We start from the raw sequence: 24,617 nt of genomic DNA on the forward strand, positions 1-24,617 counted from the left end.
TTGTTTTGTAAAATGGTCACCCTTTTGTATGAATGGTCAAAGCGTCAGCCAGCCAATTCATTAAATGTTAAATTAGACGCTATGGCTGAATATCATTCAGGCCGTTAGTTGATTAATAGCGCTGTTTAAGCTAGTTAACTGCGACACATTTTGTTAATTTAAGGTTTACCATTCATCGCTTTGAAGTCATATTCGATAAAAATTCTTGTTGAATTAATTTACTAAACTTCATTATTAAATCTGGGGGAAAGAATACGTTTTTCGAACTCCGTGATTATCTCAGAACGCTGCATATTAGACCGCAAGCGAACTTTTCATGTATAAATTTAGTTCAATTAACAGTTTAACGAAGAGTTTATCACATAACACAACACTTCGATGTTGTGAGAAATGAAATATAATTGAATGCTCTTAGTACCTCGTTGAACACAAGAATGGTGCATTTGTTCAAGCAATTCACACCGTACTATGAAATCAGCTGGCAACCACATCGCGGTCATGTCAAATGCAACTCCATATTCTTGACGGTAACCCTTTATCGTCGAATCTGCATGCTATTTCTCAAAATAACAAATATATATGTTATGTGTATTACCGTTCATATTTTCAAAAAAAAAGAAAAAAGAAATGTTTTAATTAATAGTAGTAGTTGAAAATGGACAAATTACGGCCACGTAGCCTAATTTATATGAATAGTTTATAACTGCAATTTATATGTTAGTAAAATCACTATTACTTCAAATAATCTCGTGTCAAGGTGGATCAATAAGAAATTTTTTTATATTCGCTACTACAACAACCGCAAGTATTTTGATAATATGATATACTGTCCCGCATAAAAAGTGATACACTTAAAAAATTTACAAAAAACAGGTATACCTTCGCGAAAAATGATTGAATCTGAATGGAATCTATATAGCTTGTACTTTATAGTTTTTGGATCAATATCTCAAACAAATTGTTATCATTCCTTAATATTTTATGCGCCGGGCAGAAAAGCTGAAAAAAAATTATACAGAATGTTCGATTTACATTTAGGCATATAAATATCACGAGTATGACAGAGTACATGCGTTAAGCAATGCATCTAAGTAACAGGTATTATAGGTGTTATATGAAATTGCAAAAGTGACTTGTATCGTGGCTTGTAGTTCATCTATTCAACTAAGAAACTCCCATTCTACAAGCGTCTTACAACTATCTCAACGCATATCGAAGCTTCAACACATGTATATAATACCTGTCACTTAGATGCATTGCTCAACGCATGTATTCTGTCATGCTCGTAATATTTATATGCCTAGATGTAAATCGAACATTCTGTATATGAATTTTAAAAACGTGAACAGGGTGCTGAAGTATTTATACAACAAATTGAGTATGTCCAATCGAAAGCTTGTTTATTTCTGTTTAAAATGCGATTATATTTATCTTTATTAAAGTTTCTAAGTACTAAGAGTTATTCGCCGACAAAAAAAATAAACCTTTTTCTCTTTAAACTGTATCTATCAAATTATAAACCACAGAAATAAACCTGAACTCCGTGAACTCTTTGTAATAAACTTTTGATCATTGTTTGTAAATTTTGTTGTTGATAAATTGATTTTATAGATTTAATGTTTTTTTGAAGCAATTTTGATTTGACAGTGAATACCTTAACCAAGGGATATCGTACGAGGTTGAATAGAAGCGAGTTTTAAATAGAAATGAACAAATTTCAAATATTTTATTGAAATTTTTATAAAAAATATTTAAGGACCCCGTGCACCCGTTCATAAACAATTGGAAAATTTTCTCCACAACTTGAACCCTCGTCGCAAAGCGATAAATTTTAGCTTTTGTTTCAAAAACATAAAGTTTTCTTTCGAATGAATTCAGATGTATTTCTATAAGATCATTATTTGAGGAGATACGACAGTTTAAAGTAAAAAGTATATATTTTCTTTGTAGACGAATAAACTTTAATAAAGATCGATATAAGCACAATTTAAAGAGAAATAAACAATCTTTTGATTGCACTTACACAATTTGTATAAATACTGGGCAATAAAAACGTTTGAGATATTGATTTATTCGAGAAAATAAAAAAAAAAGGCAGTATACAGTGTGTTTGAAAATACATTTGGATTGCCACATTCATGAATATGTAATGATTCAATATTATCAATAGAATAGTAATGATTCAATATTATCAATTAATAATTATATTTGACCTTTTAGTAGCTCCAACCTATTAAATCATATAAAATATAATACCTTTAAAATAAAAAAAAATCAATGGTTTCATGCTGGATGTCTTTAAAACTATTCTCATGTTCTCACTTCTTACTTGCTGTAGATAGCGCCGGTAACGGCAATAAAAATATATGTATTTTACTTGATCGATTTTCAATTTTTTGATCCTCTAGTATAAAGATTTTACAAATAATTATATATTGTAAAAGATAATAGTGATTTTATATTATCGAAAAAAAAAATTTTACCTACCGGAATAAAACGATACCTGATTTTGTTTCATATTCAGAAAGTTGGATTTCCTGACGTGTGTGATAAAACGGCCGAGGCGAAGCCGAAGCTTTTTTATTACACACGCTAGAGTGTCCAACATTCTGGCCGTTGATTGTATACTATTTTTCTGTATCCCCTAGTCGAAAATACGGTCTAATAATCGTTTAAATAACGATGAAAGTTTGTATAGTAAACTCTATACAAATTAATTTACAACAACAACAAAATATCACGTTTGCTATGATAACAATGTTACAATGGATTGTAACATTATAATGGTAGGAATGCTAGTGACACTAATTTTCGAACGATTTGATCAAGGTTGAGAAACATTTAATCGATTGTACTGACCCAATACATGAGTAAGCTATTGGTCCTTCAAGCTGTATACGTTTCAGGGCCCTAACGTCGCAAAAAAAAATGTTGAATGTACAATTTGACCAAAGGCAAAACTTACTTTTAACGATTAATTAAAGTCAAAACAATGTAAGTCTTCCATTCGAAAAATGTTGTAAAATGTGTCTTCCCAGACATTGCAAAAATAATTTTAAAATGTACAAATTGATTAAGATTGAGCTTTTGTTAGTAGATAGTTGGCGTAGTAAGTAAACGAAAAATCGTCTTCCATTAAATTACAGTTTCAAACATCAAGTCATATACGTTCAGCATGACCGGCTTGGAAGACCAATAGCTTACTCATGTATTGGGTCAGTACTATGAATAGAAGAAAATCACCCATTTGCATGTAAAAATCTCCTACCGCTTTTGGAAAATTTTCACCCTAATACGGTAAAATAAGGAATGAAAAATTATTAAATTATTAATTAAATTTAGTTTCCAGATTATGTCAATAAAGTGTTACTATGCTACAGAGTCACAAAAATCAGAGCACGCTTTAACTTCATTAGCTTTAGCAAGCCACAAAAGATATTTCTGGAGTCAAATGTGTCCAGAAAGTTAGTACTTTTGGCTAGCAAAAAAAATTTGCATTTTTACGTAGAATCAGTCCTTTCTATACAAAGAATCGCCTAAATAAAAAATCAAATTTTTATCAAAAATATTTCAGATAGGTTCATTTTTTTTTTCGATTCGAGAGTATACAATAGAAATTGATTAAAAAATAATTTTTTAATAGTTTTAATCAGACCTAGAAACAATTAAGACTATTTATAGTATTTTATAATTAGTATTAATTAGTTTTGAAACATTATTTTGTAAAAAAAAAGAAACAGTATGTGTTCAGCAACAAGATGATTTAGCTGGTTCCGCTTCAATTAAATTAAAATCTAGCCCGTTAGGTCGTGCAAACCCTGTTTTGATACCATCCCATCCATCTTCAACTTTATATTCGCCAGTTTGTATTCGATTATATACCTCTTGTGTTACAGTTCTAAATGCTTCTTCGACATTCAAGCCAGACTTTGCAGACGTTTCGATGTGATGTAAACCGTATTGATCGGCAAACGTACGTGCCTCTTCTTTTGTGATTTCACGTCGGCCTCCATTACTGACTAGATCTAATTTACAGCCGACTAACGCAAACACAGGTCGATGTGGTTCGATATGCCGTTTGGCTTCTAACATCCATAATGGTATATGTTCGAAACTAGCACGATTACATATATCGTACACCAATAATGCACCCACTGAATTTCTGTAATATGATTTAGTGATTGATCGAAAACGTTCTTGCCCGGCTGTATCCCATAATTGTAATTTTATTCGTGTGCCATCTTTTACGTCTATGATTCGCGCGAAAAAATCTACACCAACTGTTGGATCTGAAATCTAAAAAAAAAATTATGTTAGCTATAACGTGATGAGGCGAGGGAAATAAGATTAACTACCCATTAATATCTCAGATATATACACCCATTAATATCTCAGTTTTTCTAATTTATTTTTTCTTTTCTAGGGATAACAAATTTCAAATAATGGCTGATATTACACTAGACTTGCAAAAACGTAAATTTATTTTAAAGTGCTACCAGTGTGAGAACGTTGTGGAAGTGCAAAAACGGTTTAGAAGGCAGTTTCAGATAAAACCACCTACGAGACTTACCATTACTCGCATCAGGAGTAAGTTTGAAAGAGACGGGACTGTTCAAGATGTCCACAAACAGCGTTCTGGGAGACCACGGACATTCACAACCGCCGCAATAGAAGAAGAACTACTGAAAACTTAACACGAAACTTTAAGAAAATCTGTTCGGCAAGCGGCGCGTGAGGTAAGCATTACAAAATCGAGTATTCATCGCATTTTGAAGCGCGCAGTTACATTCCAAGATTAATCCAAGCCCTCAATGAAGTTGATTAAGTTCGGAGAGTGGAGTTTTTTGAGGGGTGGGGACTTTGCAAAATGTGCAGAGCACGTACAGTTTTCACACAAGATTATTTAGAGCGATGTGGCAACATTCAAATTAAACAAATCGGGTCGATCAACTGGTCGAACACTATAACTGATGCTGTTTACTTGAATTTGTTGCAGTCAAATATCAGCCCAAGTATTCTTGAGCAGTTTGAGGATGAAGACGCCTATTATTTTCAGCAAGATGGAGCACCCCCACTATCGTCGTAATGTAAAAGCTTATCTCAATGAAAATCTGCCGAACAGATGGATTGGGCGCAGAAGTGCTAGCGAATGGCGTAAAAATTTTACGAGTACGTAAAACACATTCGACAGAGAAATTATCATAATCTTTCCAATAGAAATTAATACATTAATACAATCAAATTAAACATTGGATCTTGCATCAAATCAGGTATTTTTGTTTTTTTTAATATGTTTGCAATGTAAAGGCAATGTTAAATCCAAGTTTTCGACCTCGGCAAACGACCGGATCATGCCGAAAAATAGGAAAAAAGTCAAAATTTTTACCTTATTTTATGTTTTGCCGATTTTGACCCGATGGGACTGGTTTTCTTCAAAAATTGTAGTATTTATTTTAAAAGAATTTGAGATGAAACCTGTTTTTATAGGACCAACAGTTTCGGAGATACAGCTTTTCAAAGTTTGTCTATTTTTTCAAGTTATACGATTTTACGCAAAATTCCATTTTAAAAACCGTAAACCGTTAGAGATGGAAAAAAAGTTTTAACAAATATTTTCTAGAATTTTTGTTTCGTTTTTCCAGAATGTTTCACAAGACGACTAGTTGAAGCTACATGCAAATTTTCGTCTGCATATCTTTTATAGTTTTGGGGAAAATGGACCAAATGCACCAAAATTTTGTTCTCATTTGCACCTTCGCCGGTAAACAGTGATCTGTACGAAAAAATGTTTATTTTATTTTTTATGTTTAAATTTTTTTTCTACCTTTAACGGCTTACAATATAAATATTGCGGAAAATTGTATAACTTGAAAAAATAGACAAACTTTGAAAAGCTGTATCTCCGAAACTATTGGTCCTAAAAAAACTGGCTTGATCTCAAATTGTTGCAGATTTAAAAACAAGTGAAAGCAAACAATTGACTGAGTAAATTGTTGAAATATCATGTATTGACAGTGTTGATGACGCAATCGTTTGTTTTACTTACGTCACGTATGTAAAGAATGATATCCACTCTTAGTCACACGCACATAACTGAAAATTCCATATAATATATACTATAAAATTTGCACCTAATTTGCGCCCTCGTGGATAAATAATGATGTTCACGAAAAAATATTTCAAACAAAAGTTGTTTATTTTTTTATAAGGAAAATTTTTTACATTTAAACTTTTGTTCTATCTCTAACGGTTTACAAGATGGGTCCTACGGACCCAAGACCCAACTGACCTATGTTGCTCATCTACGAACTTGACCACACTTTTTACGTCCTAAGCACGCTATAAAAATTTCAGCTTGATATGTCTTTTCGTCTTTTGAGTTATTGTGTTGACAAAAAGACGCACAGACAGACAACCGGAAATGGACTAATGAGGTAATTTTCAGAACACCTATACCAAAATTTTGTTCGTAGGATCAATATTTTTAAGCGTTATGACCTTGGGACTAAACTTAGTATAGCGCCATAATACTACGAACAGTATTATGGGAGTATTATCTTAATATATAACACTACGACGAAACGACTAAACTAAGTATAACTTGATATATATTTCATACACATGGAAATACTACAGTTTCTGATGACAAAAATTTTCGAGGTTTTTCTTATTTTTCGGCATGATCCGGTCGTTTACCGAGGCGAAACTTGGTATATAACATTTCCTTTACATTGCAAAAAACATATCAAAGCAACAAACATACCTGAGTTTGATGAAAGGATCAACAAGTCTTTTTCATGGTTAATTTGATTGAATCATATTGAATTTATATTTTCTTGAATCTATAATATAAAAATGAATCGCTCAATGTGCTGCTAAGCGTAAATCTCGAGAGCAGCTGAACCAGCTGAAAAGTCTAAAAACAACACTTTTCTATAATCCCATACAGAAGATTCGTAATAATAATTAAAAGTCAATTTGAACTTAAATACCATACCATAAAGTTTAAGTCTAAGTAGAGGGATTCCGGGAAAGAATAAGTATTTAAAAAAAAGGAATCGATTGTTAGGTGGTACGAAGTTTTTCCGGGTCAGCTAGTTTTTAATAATAATAAAAATGGGAATACACCTGTTTGTTTTTGAAAATTTATGGACCGCCGCTGACAATTTAGGGGGTTAGCGACCAAAAGGAACCTCCTCAGGTCAAATTATGACTAAATATCTACAAAATAACAAAAAATCAATTTTTTTTATTAAGGTAGTTCCTCCGCGACCGTCCAGTCAAAAAGTTTTGGACTAATACTATCATTCAGTGCATTAACTGTGCTATGACTATTATACATATACCATATATTATTTTCATCAAGACTGTAGTTCCTCACTACTGTTTCTAGTATACATATAAGCACACACACTATGACATATGCCTTTAACATTAGTCTTCATATCTTTTCCACAAAAATCATCGCTAAAACGAGTTATTTATTTAAGTTTTTTATCGAAACTATATGGTAAATAATTTTTATTTTTATTTATATATTTTCTAAATATAGTATTCTACATTATATTAGTTTTTCATAGAGATGGTGGACGTCATTCATTGGTAAATAAATATAATATTTGTAAATTTGTGTATTTTTATACACTTCTCCCATGTACACGTACAAATTGCGTCACTTTTAATTGCTAATATCTCATGTATGGCATGGTAAATCATCTTCTAATTTTAACAGCAAGTGTATTATGAATTAAATATTTTATATTCTGAGTTTTGAGAAATTCTTGGAATATCACTTTCGTGTAGGTACTACCTTAACTTACCTGGCTGTTTAATTGCATACTAAAAATTTGGGGCAATTTTCAAAAATCAATTACAAAAATTAATAAAATTACATTGTTAGTTTAGTTACAATCAATTTTTTTTTAATTTTTTTAATAAAATTTTTTTTTAATGCCCCAAATGTTAATTCTGCAATTATAGACTACTTATAATATTTAAAAAAGGCCTCAGAAAAACTTTTAGAAGCAAATCATATTACTTTTGGCCAAAAGATTTTTTCCCCTTCTTCCGACCCTGCTGAATCCGAATATGCCAGTTGCCCAACCGAAATCTCGACCGAAATTCAGATATTCAAGATGGTGGCCAGATTTTTGCCCCTTTTTTTAGTTTTCTCAATATAAGTCCAAAACCCTGCGTTTTTTAGAAAATTTATTCTGTAAGTTTTTAAAATAAAAGTAAATTGCTACAATTTTAGATCAAAACCAGCTTTGTAGGTTTAATACTTAGTGAGATTCAGCTCTCCAAAAATTGGCAATTTTTTCGAAAAAAGTCAAATTTTCAAACTTGGTCTATTTTTGACTCAGATATCGAGAAAAATAAACATTTTATGGGTGAAATCATGGGAAAATATGTTAAAACAAATGTAATTAGCTTTAATATAAGCAAAGAACGATGTCTTTAGACCATATCGTTCACTCACAAATACCAATAATCCCAACAAAAAAAAAAAAACTGCATTTTTCGCATATTTGCTCTGTTTAGTTCTCATAATGGTTTGAAGGTAGTTTGAAAGGATAAATCATGTACATCCACAATAGCCCGGAAGCGAATCGCAAAATAACTTGTCTTATCGGTAATAGAGGTGTTGTGGGCCTCCCGGTAGGACCTATGTTTCTTTCGTTCAAATTATGTATTATTTAATTGAGCCTGATTTTAAAATCAGGCTTAACAGAAAGACGTTGTACAAATAGACGAAACAGAAGAAACATAACTACTAAAAAAATCCTAATAACGAAAGTGGCAATTCGAAAATACGAACAAACACTTTCGAAACATCTTCTAACCTTGCAAAATCATCAAAATCATACACAGGTTGAGAGACTACAACAAAATTGAACGAACTATCCTGCATGCATCCACGGAGTTTCTAACAACCAAACAGACCGGCAACACCAAAAACAACACGTTTTCGGAAGACACTCTTCAGCTAATAGACAAAAGGAAGCAGCTAGCAAACACCATAAATAAATCAACACTTGAGAACAACAAACTAAGTAAAGTAAAATTCGTCAAGATATCCGCAGCAACAATACAAATGCCATAAAATTTTCCATTTTCTGGAAAACAATATATCCACCAAAAAAGTACACCAGAAAACTTTTCCTGAAACATTCTGGATGCACTGATACAATCACTTCGGGACCAGCAAGGAGCAATATTCACAAAAAGAACGATATACTAAATATGGCCACCAACTTCTTTCAACAGCTCTATAGAAGCCATTTGTCTGACGAAAAACACCAACTTGTAATTACCAATTCTCCAAAATCCCAAAGTGAAGAGCAACCACTTGTTTTAAGTGAAGTGCAAAGTGTACTTTCCGGTTTAAAAAACGAGAAAAGTGTGGGTGCCGACCAAATAAGAAACTAATATCTTAAATTCGGTGGTGAAGAGTTGAGCAAAGTTTTGGTGAATCTGTTTAACTTAATCTTATCAAGTGAGTGCATTCCTAAGCAATGGTTACAATCAATAATTGTTTTAATTCACAAAAAGGGTGATGTATAAGTGTATAGGTAACTACAGACCTATTTGTTTAACATCTAATGTATATAAAGTTTTTTCTAAAATAATTTTAAAACGAATAGAGAAGGTTCTAGACTTCATCCAGCCTTCAGTTCAAGCTGGCTTCATGCAAGGATTTTCAACGCACGATCACTTGCGTTATCACTCAAATCATTGAAAAATGCCAAGAATATAAAAAACCTTTATATATTGTCTTCATTTATATATCGCCATGTAAACGATTCAAGAATACACTCGTAAAATATATACGGAATAAATAATTGTAAAAACGTCGACCTGGCTCGAGTAATATTGATCCAAAATTATTTTATTTCTAACTCAGTCCACGAAGATTTTTAAAGTAACAAACTTTGACTCAGGTACAATCCCACCGTGCTTTAAATCATCGAACTAAAAAGTCTTGCGCACAATATATGCTACCACTTTATGGAAAATTGCAACGGACCAATATGAATTAATTTAAATTATGAAGAGTACGACGGTATCCAGCCGTTCCCCAGTATCTGCATGTGTTACTGATGTTATGATAACGATGAAAAAATCGAATACGACATTTCAGGCGACCGTTACTTTGACTATAATGCAGATATTAGTTCTTGCGATTAAGTAATTCTACGCTGTAAAATGTTATCCTGTAATTGTGACGATATTAAAGATTTTTTGGCATTTAGGATTTGTGAGTGAACGATATGTCGTAAAGACATCGTTCTTTGTTTATATTAAAGCTAATTATATTTGCTATAACATCTTTTTAGTAACAGTCGTCTGAAATATCGTATTCGATTTTGTCATCGTTATCATGACATCAGTAACGCATGCAGATACTGGGAAACGGCTGGATACAGTGGTACTCTTCATAATTTAAATTAATTCATATTGGTTCCGTTGCAATTTTTCATGAAGTGGTAGCATATATTGTGTTGTTGTTGAGTCAAAAAGCAATTTGGGTCAATATTACTCGAGCCAGGTCGACGTTTTTACAATTATTTACTCCGTATATATTACGAGTGTATTCTTGAATCGTTTAAATGGCTGTTTCGTCGCAAACAAATTTTTTTTCATCAAAATTTTTGCCGAAAAATTTTGCAATAGTTGAAGAGGCTTTGTTTTACCTTTTTGTATTCAAAGAAGCTGTCTCGTTGGAACCAGTGCTAACTCAGACATATTAAATATACTACTTCCTAAAATTTTTTATATGTAAAAAACGATCAATTTGCAAATAATAGAATCGCTAAATTTATTCATACTATGGAAGGTGGTTGCCTAAATTTTCCAATCGATTTGGGTTGGCCAGCTTCTTTTTGGAATGTTTCTTATCGCCCGTTTCTGATTTGTTTGCAGACGGAGGGGCTAGATCAAAAAAACGTAACAATTTTTTGTGAAACAAATATATATTATATCTATGAAAACAAAATAAAGTGTAAAAACGAAGCCTATGTAATAATAATTAGGTAATTGATTCTGATCTTTGGTAACTTCTGATTATTCTTTTATTAATAAGAAAATGTCTACTTTCAGAACTTGATAAATGAAAAATTGATACATAGTTAAATAATACATAATTTCAAATGAAAGAAACATAGGTCCTACCGGGAGTCCCACAACACCTCTATTACCGATAGGACAAGTTATTTTGCGATTCGCTTCCGGACTATTGCGGATGTACATGATTTATTCTTTCAAACTACCTTCAAACTATTATGAGAACAAAACAGAGCAAATATGCGAAAAATGCAGTTTTTTTTTTTTGTCGGGATTATTGATATTTGTGAGTGAACGATATAGCCTAAAGACATCGTTCTTTGCTTATATTAAAGCTAATTAAATTTGTTTTAACATATTTTCCCATCATTTCACCCATAAAATGTTTGAAAATTTGACTTTTTTCGAAAAAATTACTAATTTTTGGAGAGCTGAATCTCACTAAGAATAAAACCTACAAAGCTGGTTTTGATCTCAAATTGTAGCAATTTACTTTTATTTAAAAAGCTTACAGAATATATTTTCTAAAAAACGCAGAGTTTTGGACTTATATTGAGCAAACTAAAAAAAAGGGCAAAAATCTGGCCACCATCTTGAATATCTGAATTCCGGTCGAGATTTCGGTTGGGCAACTGGCATATTCGGATTCAGCAGAGTCGAAATAGGGGAAAAAGAACTTTTTCCCAAAAGTAATATGATTTGCTTCTTAAAGTTCCATTTTCTGAAATTCTTTCTAGTCTATTACTATTAAGCCAGTTAATAAAAAAATTTTATATGAATTTTTTGGTACTTTGTAGATCTTTAGTCATACTTTGACCTGAGAGGGTTTATTTTGGTCGCTAACTCCCACAATTGTCAGTGGCGATTCATCAATTTTCAAAAACAAACAGGTATAGACTCGTTTCTATTATTATTATTACAAAATCGGAAAGAATATCATAAATAGTACATAAAAATTACTAATTTTTCATACTATTATTATTCCCCCAACCCCACCGTTTCCGATAAAAAAAATTTGTCAATTAAAAAATTTCAATTGTTTATAACTAGAGAACGGATACATGATCGAGTCTTAGCTCAAAATACGTATTTTTGAATTCTCTTAAACTTTTCCATTAAATATTATCAACAAAAATCAATAGTTTTCACAAAAAAATGCTCTTTTCAAAAATGTTTAAAAAAATCCGTCAAAACTTTTTTGGATTTTTGTTTTTGATAACATAAAGAACCCATTCTCCATGGTCGCAAAGTGTGTACCTTAAAAAAAACACGTCTCCAAATAGGGGGACTGGCGTATCATGCATCCACAAGTTTTAATAATTGGGATGATGACTAAATTTTCAAAAAAACTTCAAGAGAATGAAGAATTCTCACTTCACGAAAAGAAAAATGAAGTTGGTTCTTAAAACTCTTAAGAGTACGCAGAATATGAACGTTTAAAATTTTTAATTAAACGTAGAGGGCAATACTTCAAAAGTGACATCATCGTTGAGTTTCATCATAGAGATTACACATATAATTGTTTTGCAAGAAACTTCTTATTTTTTTAATTAATTTTAATTTAACTGTCAAATTTTGTTATGGTATCAAGTCAATTTTTACATTTTAATGGGTAATGTGCAAATTAGACATCAGACAACTACCCAATTATAAATAGTTGAAACACTGATAGTCAAGCATGCGCAGGATATTTAAACAACTAATTCAGTCATTTGTTACTTTCACTTTCTTATGGTAAAATTAATAAATAAAAACAAATTTTTGTCAAATAAAGCGTTATCTATTAAATTAAAAGATTTATGAATATTTTACAAAAATGGCTTCTTTACAGTTATAAATCACATCATAGTCTGGTGTAGTTAAAATTTTGTTTCTAGTCCTAATTTAATAAATTTTTAACAGGTAGCGACTAGGTAGATATATGAGTTTGGGGTGAAAGTAACATAGTAAACAACAATTAAACTCGAAACCTTTGGAAATTACAAAATGTGGGTTCGTTTTAGGTTGAAAAAGTTCTTTTGCGATTTAGGGAAAAAAATGATCTCTTAGCGGAAAATGTTCAGTAGCCAAGTTCTTGATAAAAATTAATTGTAAAACTTTTGTAAAGAACTTTTTTCAACATAACCTCAAATTCAATGAGAAAATCGCGAAAAGCTTTTTTTTTCGTTGAAAAAGTATTCCTTATGAAAAAATTAACAACTTTTTTTTGAAACATTTTTTCGTAAGCATCACTGTTTACCCGTGAGGGTGAAAATTACATTACAAACATTAGCTAGTTTATATACATTATTTGAATTTTATCAAATACCTATAAATGTATTTGATATATTTTAAATTTATATTTTACATGTATATTATGTATGACCTATAATATATTTGGGTTTTGTTTTTCGTTATGCCGTTTTTCGGTGCACAATTTCTCAATATTGTCAATTTTTTTTCATTATTTATGTGAAAACACACAGAATTTCAATATAAATTGTAATCTATAATTTCATATAAAAAAATATTTGATAACATATAATACATAACCGATATGGGACATACGATAAGAATTCTGTTACATGTACATTTGAACTTCGAATTTTGAATAATGAATGAATTAAAATTCAGAATAATTCGTGTATGGCAGTTTATTTGAACTATTTACAAATCTATGCCTTCGGTATCTGAATCACTTTCATGTTCAAATGTTAGTACTTCTCTATTTGATCGATTATCAAAGCATTTTATACACAAAGAAGTACATTCCAAGCCATGTTTCCTACATCCACACCTGTTATTACAGCCAGAAATTTGAGCAAGGTTGACACCACATTTTATCGATAACATTGACCCAATACATGAGTAAGCTATTGATCTTCCAAACGTTGCGAGGCCCGGCTGAATAGCTCTGAACGTCGTAATAAACATTTTTAAATGTACAATTTGACCGAAGACGAAACTGATTTTTAACGATTATTTAAAATTAAGGAAATTAGAAAATGTAAGTATTCAAAAATGTTGTAAAATGCATCCTCCAAGGTGTTAGGCATTGCAAAAAAATTATTAAATGTACAAATTTTCACATTTTAAAATGTACAAATTGACCAAGGTTGAGCTTTTGTCAGTTTGCATAAAAAGCAAACTGACTCTTTTTTTTCGGTTATTCAGTATTTTAAGCGGTTGAATGAAAAGTAAACCATACACATAGATAGTCCATTTTAAAATTAAACATTTCAACGGTTTAAATAAGCCCAAGCAGAATATGAAAATCGAAAAAAACATCAAGAGAGTTTGTCGTTGAAAAATGAGCAATTTTAACGAAAAATTTGAAAAATCTCAAAGAAAAAATTGTTTTTCGGTTTCATAAAAATTCATGATTTTTCTGTAGTTAAAAAGAAACACTTTCCCCAGGGTTCAAGAAAATTAAATTTGTTTTGACCGAGAAAAAACAAAAACGAAAAAAACAGTTTTTCGCGATTTTCACGTGGAATTTGAGTTGAAAAAAGTTCCTTAAAAAAGTTTTACAATTAATTATTATCAAGAACTTTGCTGTTGAACATTTTCCGCTACAAGGTCATTTTTTACTCTAAATCGCAAAAAAACTTTTTCAACCCCTAAAATGAACCCCCATTTCGTAATTTACAAGGTCTCGAGTTTAATTGTTGTTTAGTATGTTACTACATCCCAAACTCACATTTTCATCTAGTCGCTACCTGTTAAAAATTTATTAAATTAGGACTAGAAACAAAATTTTAATTACACCAGACTATGATGTGATTTATAACTGTAAAGAAGCCTTTTATCACTCTCCCCATATTCGTTTTTAAAACATGTTAGAAAACAGAATTTTTTCATATTATTTTTGACCAATAGAATAGATTCCAAACTAGAAGGCACAAGTATTCAAACGAGCAATTGCGGTTCCAAATTCAATGATTTTTTGCAAAGACACTGTTTGAAATTCTGTGGTAAAAAATTTTTTTTTAATATTTTGGTTGTGTATATGACGTTATAATGCTCATTTGAAAACGCGACATTTTCGAAAAATGTATGTATTGATCATTTAACAAAAAGGTTGCTGTCCCGCGGACTAAAAGATTTCATTTTCAAAAATTAATAAAAAGTTAATCTTAAATATTGATAATTGATTGTTTAAAAAACATTGAAATTATTCTTATAAAGATAATTATTAAACAGAAGTTTTGATAAAATTCACGTATTTTCCGCATCACTAATATGATAAAATAATTATCATAGAAGATTTTATACAAAGTGTCTAATAAATGTGCACTCCAGAACACAAAGCGTGCAGTACAAGTGACATTTACAGAAAATCGAGTAAGCGGCAATATGATGATTGAAATAGACTAAGATGGGCATGTAAGCTTTACTATCGAACAGGTACGTGAGTTTTCTCTTGCGAAAAATAAAGATTTACGGTTACTCTAACAAATGCCGGATAATCAGCCAGGCAACCGAGGACCGTAGGTCTGAGCGGAGAGCCAAACATGCAAAAAACGAATAGGTACGTTGTTGCTGTTTTATCAGAATTTTAACAGAGATGTTAAAAACAGTTTGCCAAAACATTAGCCAAGTAAGCAGGGACCGTAAGTCTGGGTGGAGAGCCAAAACTGTAAAAAAAATTTATGTTTGTCTCTTCACTCAGACTTACGTCATTCGATTGTCTGGCTGATGTTTTGGCAAACTGTTTGTAACATTACTTTTAACATTATGACAAAACATCAGCTTCGTACCTGACCGTTACAAAAAACTTTTAGTTAGATGTTTGCATACATAACTTTAATCAACGCAACCCCAGTACTTCTGAGACTGAGCGTTAGTAGGGTTTTAAACTAGATGCTTAAATCTTCCTTTATTTTTATTTTTAGTTTTTTTTTTTTTTTTTTTTTTTTATCTTTGAATAAGTTCATGAAATTGCTTATTTTCAGTTATTTTGAACGGCCTAAAAAATGTATCGCTTTTTAGGTTAAAATTTTGTTGTTAACAAGTTTGGCGACGATTATCGTGTGATTTTGATCAAATATTTGATTAGAAAATAAACTGAATTTATATTTTTGACTATTTTTAGCATTTCTAGAAGATTAAGAACTAAATAACTAAGAAGCTAAAAATCAAATTATTTACATTTTCATCAAAATCGATGTTTTTTATCGTCAAAAATAAATTATTTTGCAAAATTTCCACTATATATTTTTAATTTTAAATAAATTAAAATAATATTGTAACAATTGTTTCTCCATTATGGACATGAAGACGGACCATTACGGACAGTTTTTGGTTCCAAAGATGAAGAGAGTCGCTTGGAATGGTGGTAAATTCTTTCTTGTAACTTTTAGTAATGATTTTAAGTAGTGTGATCAAATTAACTTTTTGAATTTTTTCTCCAAACTCAGAATAAAAAAATTCAAAAAGTTAATTTGATCACACTACTTAAAATCATTACTAAAAGTTACAAGAAAGAATTTACCACCATTCCAAGCGACTCTCTTCATCTTTGGAACCAAAAACTTTCAGCATATGGTTCAACGATACAATTTCCTACTATCGGATAAAAATAGAGAATAAGAGATCGGGGTCGCCGATGGACCAATCGTGTTCATTCGCAGCTCATTTTTTTCGTGTTTTTACGGCGCCTAAGATTCTTAAAAATTTTTTTTATTTTTAACTCAATCCGACGGTGTCCGAAGTTAAAAACCGGTTTAGTAATTATACAAACTGAAGTAAGAACTCATACAGTAATTATTAGAACTTGAATATACAATAGTTAATCGATTGTAACATCGTTAAAATACTCAATCAAACAATACCAATGATAACTTTATATAATTTCAAAACACATCGAATTAATAAAAATTATACGAAATATCAAAAATAATATATCAGTGTTTATTTTATTGGACTTCGTATTCATCCCCAAGGATTTTCAAAGTCTTGCCTCATAAATTATTAAGACTTTGTGGTGGCAGCATCTTCCCTGGACCATTTGGGGTACTAAACAATATACATGGTCTAAAAATTTTGAAAATGAAAAAAGTTTCAAGTCATTTACACGAAAATTAACGGAGTTATAATGAAAAGATGTTTTCTCGAACCTTTTTTTTATGTTTTCTTCAGCACAAAAACTGATGAATTTATCACGGGAACTAAAATTAATACTTGCAGCTTTCCAATTTACTTTCATTAGGTACTGACAACAACATGCTCGAAAATTTTTAACAGTTTCGGATACAGAGTTTTCGAAATATTGCAATTTAAATACAAAAAAAATTTAGAAAAACACGAAAAAATTCTCTTAATCGTTAAATAACTCGAAAAATAAATTACAAAAGTTACAAAAAAAGTTTAGAAAGAAAAAATTTAGTTCTTTTTCCGCAGAATATTTTACCTCCCATACTTTTTTTGTAACTTTATTATTTTTCGAGTTATTTATTGATAAAGACATTTTTTTTTTTTTTTTTTGAAAAAATTGTTTGCATTTAAATTCCAATATTTCAAAAAATATATATCCGAAACTTCTAGAACTTTTTCAGTATGTTGACAGTATCTTAATAAAGTAAATTGGAAAGTGGCAAGCATTAATTTTAGTTCCTGTGGTAAATTAAAACATAAAAAAAATGGTACGAGAAACTTTCTTTTCACGTTAATTTTTATGCAAATGACTTTAAACGTTTTTCAATTTCAAGATTTTTTATAGTAATTTAAAAAGTGTGCAAATTACTTTTTTCAATATATACTCCGAATTTAAATCGTCTGTAAACGAAACTATTTAATGTAAGAGTACTGCCCAAAAATGGTCTGGACATAAATTGTAGGAAATTTCTTCTAGTTTAATTTAGTGTTAGATTTTTTTCCTCGTAAAATGATTCGGAAAGTAGATATCGTTACACAACTGCTTTTCTACGCCATTTTTCCAATATGGCAGTACCTCAAAATCTATAAAATCACTCATTTTCAAAACTTTCGGAAAATTTTCCAGGTATCCCCTTTTTTGAACCAAATCATAAGAGTATAATACCATTTAAAATTGGTAATACCATTTCATAGTATCAAATATTATGGTCGTGTTCTCAAGTTATCGGCAAAATTTTGAATAAACAAAACATTCAATCAATGTTTAAGCCACCAGTTGCTCTTGGAAACATCCTCTTGAACGATAAAGGCAAGTTGGCGTACATTAAGAAATCAGGAGCATACAAGTTATCCTGCGAATGCTCATGCTCGTATATTGACGAGGCAGGAACAGATATTTTGAAAAACGTATGGATGAACACCTTAGATCATATCCCAACAAAAATAATAACTCAGCATTCGCTTCTCATCTCATAGAAACGAGACATAAACCTAACAAAGGGTATTATTATTTTACCTGTTTTTGTTTATTTTGTTACAACCTGTCCACAAATATTTAGTACAGAAATAACTGTAAGTTTCTTGTTTGAAAATGACCGTAATGGTGAAACATATAGTTAGAATATTATTTTAATTTATTTAAAATTAAAAATATATAGTGGAAATTTTGCAAAATAATTTATTTTTATTTTTTATAAAGGAATTCCAAAAATTAACGCTCGAAAAAACACTCCATAATCGTTAATCTTGTTGATAACAAAATTTTTGCCTGAAAAAGCGTTTTTATAAAACGTCGACATCTCGAAAACGGCGAGGTTATGTGAAAATGTCACAGGCCAAATATTGTTTAGAAATGCCCGAAATATAAGATCCAACTGGTTTTTAATCAAAAATTTAATCAAAATCACGCAATAATTGTTAATTTTGTCCATATCAAATCTTATCAAAATAACTTTTTGTTTTGAACACTTAAGGTGTACTTTCATGATGACGCTTGACGCTGGCTTTGAGCGACAAATTAGAATTTCATCTAGCTGAAAAAATTGAACTATGTGCAGCGTCAAATTTAAAAGATGTAAGTTCATGATGACGATTGACGACGGCTTTGAGCGTCAAATTAGGAATCCACCAAGATGAACAAAATAGAACTTTGTCAAGCATCAAAATGTAAAAAGAAGCGACAAAAACAAAAAAGTTTATTAGTCCATAACCTCATTTTTAATAAGACACATAGTAATGATAAACAACCATATCCATAATGGGTGGTGACAGGGTTGCAGAAAGTTTTCATTCAAGTCGCTCCATCTGTGATCGAAAGTCGCAAAATATTCTGAACAGTCGCCCAATAAAAGTTTGAAAATACCTTAGACATAACAGACTTGAATTTACCAGGTAATTTGAAATTGATTTTTTCTAAATAAAAATGCTGAGAAGAACTAAAATAAATTTTTGTATACTCTTTTATAATATAATAATTTCAGAGTCAATGGAAAACTCAAGAATATGAATTTGATATATATCTTTATTTAAATAAGTGAAATTTATTACTTTTCACACTAAAAAATACAGAGTACAGCAGATTTAGTAGGTGCCTGTACTGAGGAATGAAAAGCGCCTAATTTGCGACTTGTCGCCCAAACTCAAAAAAAGGAGCGTATCCATGAAAAAAATCGCCCAATTCGCGATAAATCGCCCCATCTGGCAACCCTGGGTGGTGAATGTGGTGAACATGATTATCAATTGTTCAAAAAAATTCTTTGGAAATGGCAATCAATTGAAAATAAAAAAAATTTTAAATTAAACCTTTATTCTCGTTTTATAATTTATTTATCCAATGCTCTAAAAATTAATCCTGATTATAAAAATAGAATTTACTTTTCTATGATAAAAAGTCAGTTTAGGTCGTTCTGCCATCTATATGGGAAAAAAATCTTCTGTAGCGTCAAATCGTAAAAAGCTAAACATTGTTTCGAGATGGCAGCACGGCCTAAACTAGACACGTGATCTAATTTGACGCTCAAACTCAGCGTTAACTTAAGCATCATCATGGAAATACACTTTTTATACCTAAAAAAAACTGCTAGGTTTAGGAAATAATGTCAGAGGACTAAATCGCTTAGCATGGTTCAATATAACATCCAATTTTTTGTATTTTTCATGTTTTTTCAGCACGATTAGTTATTACGAACTTGTAGACGAGTTCACGTCCGTAAATTTAAGGAACACACTTTTTGATTAAACTGACTTTTTTCTATGCCCACATCGGAACAGCTCCGAAAAATCGGAAATGTACTTTTAAATTCTGACCTCGAAAGCCTTATTTTCTCAACTAAATTTCAATTCAAGATTAACTTTCCCTTCTTACTCAAACCGTTAAATTTAGAGAAAAGGTGAAAATGACAAAAGTTGTGTTTTACGGCAGCCTACAATTTTCATTTGAGATTTTTTTTCTATATTTCAAATATTTAAGCGGCTGTAATAAGAAACCCTTAACAGGCCTCACAATAATTTCAATTTTAGAGAACATTTAAGTACCGATACTCAACAGGGAGGAACACACATTGACTTCACGTTCACACAACAGCTGACAGAATATCCGCGATTTTGCTTTATTTTGAACCAAACCTAACTTTTCTTGTACAAATAAAAATATTAGTATTGACACCAATAATAATGGTAAATTCTAGATACGAAATCCTGAATATTTCAAATTTATATTTAAATAAATCATATTGCACGGAAACGATATTTCAAAAACTTGGTTATGTCGTTGTTATGTAAACTGATTGTAAACTTCTTTGTGTATTTCTGTTTACAATAAAATAGGATAGATGACTCATTAACTTAAAAATAATTTAACTAATTAAAAATTTAAAAATAATCATTTTCACAACACAAATCTTTGATAAAATTAAATCACATGTCCTATTGATTGCACAATTCAGATATTATAAAACAATAAAGCCCATATGAAAAAAAAAATATTTGAGTAAAATTACATTAATATGAATGCATAATTAATTAGAATAAAGAAATTGAACACACAAAACAACACACACCTCAGCAAATTTTCCATCCGTGAAATATTTTAATAGTGAACTTTTTCCTACTGTACTGTCACCGATTAAAATTAAACGAAACTGATAATCAAACATAGGCTCAACCATTTTTATTAAATTTTAATTTTTATGACATTCTAAACAACACAAGGATATTATTAATTTTTTATTTTAAAAAATACACTTTTTTTTTTGTTATGTTAATTAAAAATGAAATGTTTTTTATGTACGTCGTAATATTTTGATTCTGTCCTTGTCACAAATTTCGTTTTAAAATAAATTTAATATTTATTGAATATCTTTGGATTGACGTTAATCTATTCAACTCAGCTGACAATGACAAACAATCGCCTAGCATCAGTTACGATAACTAACTTAACTATACTTTGGTGGTGCTATGGTACAATTACTTTCTACTTTATCGGTTTGTGTGGTACTTAGTTAGCATAGAATTGTACAAAAATTTAAATTTTAAATAAATTACCTATTATTTATTCTTAAATTACTCTCTACTATGGTGTTTTTAACATAAACTGACATTCACAATATATATTTTTATACCATGTATATGAAATATACCAAGGTTTACTAGGTTTAGTCCCAAGTTTGAACGCAAAAAAATATTTATGCTACAAGCAAAATTTTGGGATAGGTGTTCATAAAATCACCTAATTAATATCGATAACTCAAAAACGAAATGAGATATGAACCTGAAATTTTTATAGCGTGCTTAGGACGTAAAAAGTAAGGAAGAGCTGGTAAATGAACATTGTAGAATCTACTTTTTTTACCTTTAAAAAAGGAGGCTAGGCCTCTCTCCCCCTTGAGAGGTCGATTTTTTTGTACGAAGTTTTTGCAACCTAATTTAAATAACTGTGTCAGTTTAGAATCGCTTAATTGATTTATACTATGGGAGGTGGTTGCCTAAATTTTCCAACCGATTTGGGTTTGCAACCTATTTTTGGAATGTTTCTTATTGCCCGTTTCTGATTTGTTTGCAGGCGGAGAGGCTAGATAAAAAAAACGTAACAACTTTTTGTGCAACAAATATATTTTATATCTATGGAAACAAAATAAAGTGTAACAAAAAAACGAAACTTATGTAATAATAATTAGGTAATTGATTCTGATCTTTGGTTATTTCTTATTATTCTGTTATTAATAAGAAAATGTCTACTGTCAGAACTTGATAAACGAAAACTTGATACATAATTAAATAATATATAATTTAAAACAAAAGAAACATAGTTCCTACAGAGTGTCCCACAACACCTCTCTTATCGTTAAGACAAATTATTTTGGAATTCGCTTCCAGACTATTGGAGGTGTTCATGATTGATCCTTTCAAACTACCTTCAAACCATTAGCTCTCATTAATTGGCGAAAAATGCAGTTTTCTCTATTTTGGATTTTTAAGCTTTGTGAGTGAGCGATATGGCCTACAGACATAGTTTTTTGCTTATATTAAAGCTTATAACATTTGCTTTAACATCTTGCCTCATGATTTTACCCATAAAATTAGTATTTGCCTCGATATCTAAGTTGAAAATAGACCAAGTATGAAAATTTCACTTTTTTCGAAAAAATGGCCAATATTTGGAGAGCTGTATCTCAGTAAGTAGTAAACCTACAGAGCTGGTTTTGGTTTCAAATTATAGCACTTTTCTTCTTTTAAAAAAACTTATAAAAAATATTTTTTGAAGAAATGCATAGTTTTGGACTTACATTGAGAAAACCAAAACAGGGGTAAAAATTTGGCCGCCATCTTGAATATCTCACTTCCGGTCGAGATTTCGGTTGGACAACCGGCATATTCGAATTCAGCAGAGTCGAAATATTGGGGCAAGACCTTTTGCCCAAAAGTAATGATTTGCTTCTAAAAGTTATATTTTCTGAAATTCTTTCTATTTTAATTGTGAAAATAAGAGAAGAAATTGCATAAATAATATTTTTTAAATGTATGTAAACATAGTTAATTATTTAAATTTTTTTAGAAAATAATATTAAATCTCTGTGTATTATAAACTAGAGTGATACCCACCCGCTTCGCTGGGTTTAAAAGTTAAGATTGATAAAGTTTGCTCCCGCTTGTCCCTTTTCTTTAACACTCGAAATAATGATGGGGATTGTTTTACACAGGTAAAATACATTATTGTTTTAAATGTATAATAGTAATTATTCATTGAGTATATTAGAGAAGATGGGCTTGAAATATTTTATATTGACTATTTTTACAGAAATCTGTAATTTATGGTAATTTCAAATGTCAAATTAAATTTTTTTATTTATTTTTTAATATATCTTTATAAATTATAGTTCATGTGTTATTCTGATATATCAGCTATATTGCTGTACAGTTTCATTAAAAACCATTCGCTAGTTTAAGCGTGAAAGTGTAACAAACAAACAAACAAACAAACAAACAAACATGCTTACTTTGGCATTTATAATATACTACCCACCCGCTTCGCTGGACTTAAAAGTAAAGATTGATAAAGATTGCTCTCGCTTATCCACTTTCTATAACACTCGAAATAACGGTAAGGATTGTTTTACATAGGTCAAATATATGTATGGTTTTCTATTTTTTAATAGTATAAAAGTCGTAATTATTCATTGAGTCTATCAGCAAAGATGGCCGTGAAATATTTCATATTGACTAGTTTTACAGAAATCTGTAATTTATGGTAATGTCAAATGACTACTTTTACAGAAATCTGTAATTTATAGTAATGTCAAATGTCAAATTAAATTAATTTAAAATTTTTTTATTTTTTTTTTTATTAATATGTCTTTATAAATTATATCTCATGTATTATTTTGAAGTATTAGCTATATTGCTGTACAGTTTCATTAAAAACCATGTTTACTTTCGCAATTATAATATAATAGAGATAGAGATAAAGATGTGAAAGTACAGGGCCGGATTTAAATTACTGCCGCCCTGGGGCACTGAAGAAAATGCCGCCCTATGACTGAAATTTTATTTTAATAGTTTTGATATCTTATTTTTTAAGAATTAGAATAACTAATTAATTGCAGAAAAAAGAACCGCTTCATAACGAGCTGACCATCTGGTTGCAGATAAAGTTTTTAACGCAATTCTTTTTTTCAGTATGAGACTGTAAGACTTCCCAGCGATGCGTCGATGCAGTATAAAAGTTGTATAAAGTTTGTACTGTTTGAAAGAATGACGCAGCTTCTGGGGCGCATTCTACTGCGTGAACTCCAACTAAATTCATAGAATGAGCAGCACAAGGAGCATGTTCTGCAAGATATACTTTCATGAATTCTTGCCTGTAATCCCGAATAAATCCCTGATACATTATTCGCGTTATCATATGACTGACTCTGACAATCTGAGAGATCAAGATCAAAAAACTCAAGAACAGATAATACAGCAACTAGCAAATCTTCAGCTTTATGTCCAGAGTTCTCAATAAACATGAGAAAAAAAAATTTTTTTAATTCTTCAAAAAAAAAAAAAACTATATTTATCAATTCCAGAAAAAAAATAAAAAATTCAATTTTTTCAAACCTTTATGGAAATAAATTAATTTTATTTTAATAGTTTTCACTTAAATTTAATATATTATAATATACAAAATTTTAATTTGATACATAATGCAATTATATTTC

General features: G+C 30.3%; 1 protein-coding gene across 1 annotated transcript; it reads right to left on the minus strand.

Moving 5' to 3' along the window:
* Window positions 1-3,617: 3,617 nt before the first annotated feature.
* Window positions 3,618-21,261, minus strand: LOC123299870 (ras-related protein Rab-39B). Its single transcript, XM_044882269.1, has 2 exons — window positions 20,979-21,261; window positions 3,618-4,296 (listed from the first exon to the last, which is right to left on the minus strand). Exons 1-2 carry the CDS (start codon window positions 21,084-21,086, stop codon window positions 3,748-3,750), a joined length of 657 nt encoding a protein of 218 aa, XP_044738204.1. The 5' UTR covers window positions 21,087-21,261; the 3' UTR covers window positions 3,618-3,747.
* Between the last annotated feature and the right edge of the window lie 3,356 nt (window positions 21,262-24,617).

This window comes from Chrysoperla carnea, chromosome 5 (genome assembly GCF_905475395.1).
Source record: "Chrysoperla carnea chromosome 5, inChrCarn1.1, whole genome shotgun sequence".
NCBI lineage: Eukaryota > Metazoa > Arthropoda > Insecta > Neuroptera > Chrysopidae > Chrysoperla > Chrysoperla carnea.

Coding starts and splice junctions, on each gene's coding strand:
- LOC123299870 (XM_044882269.1), bottom strand. CDS start 21,086: ATGGTTGAGCCTATGTTTGATTATCAGTTTCGTTTAATTTTAATCGGT. Junction 4,297..20,978: donor CGGATGGAAAATTTGCTGAG/GTGTGTGTTGTT, acceptor TTTTTTTTTTAG/ATTTCAGATCCAACAGTTGG.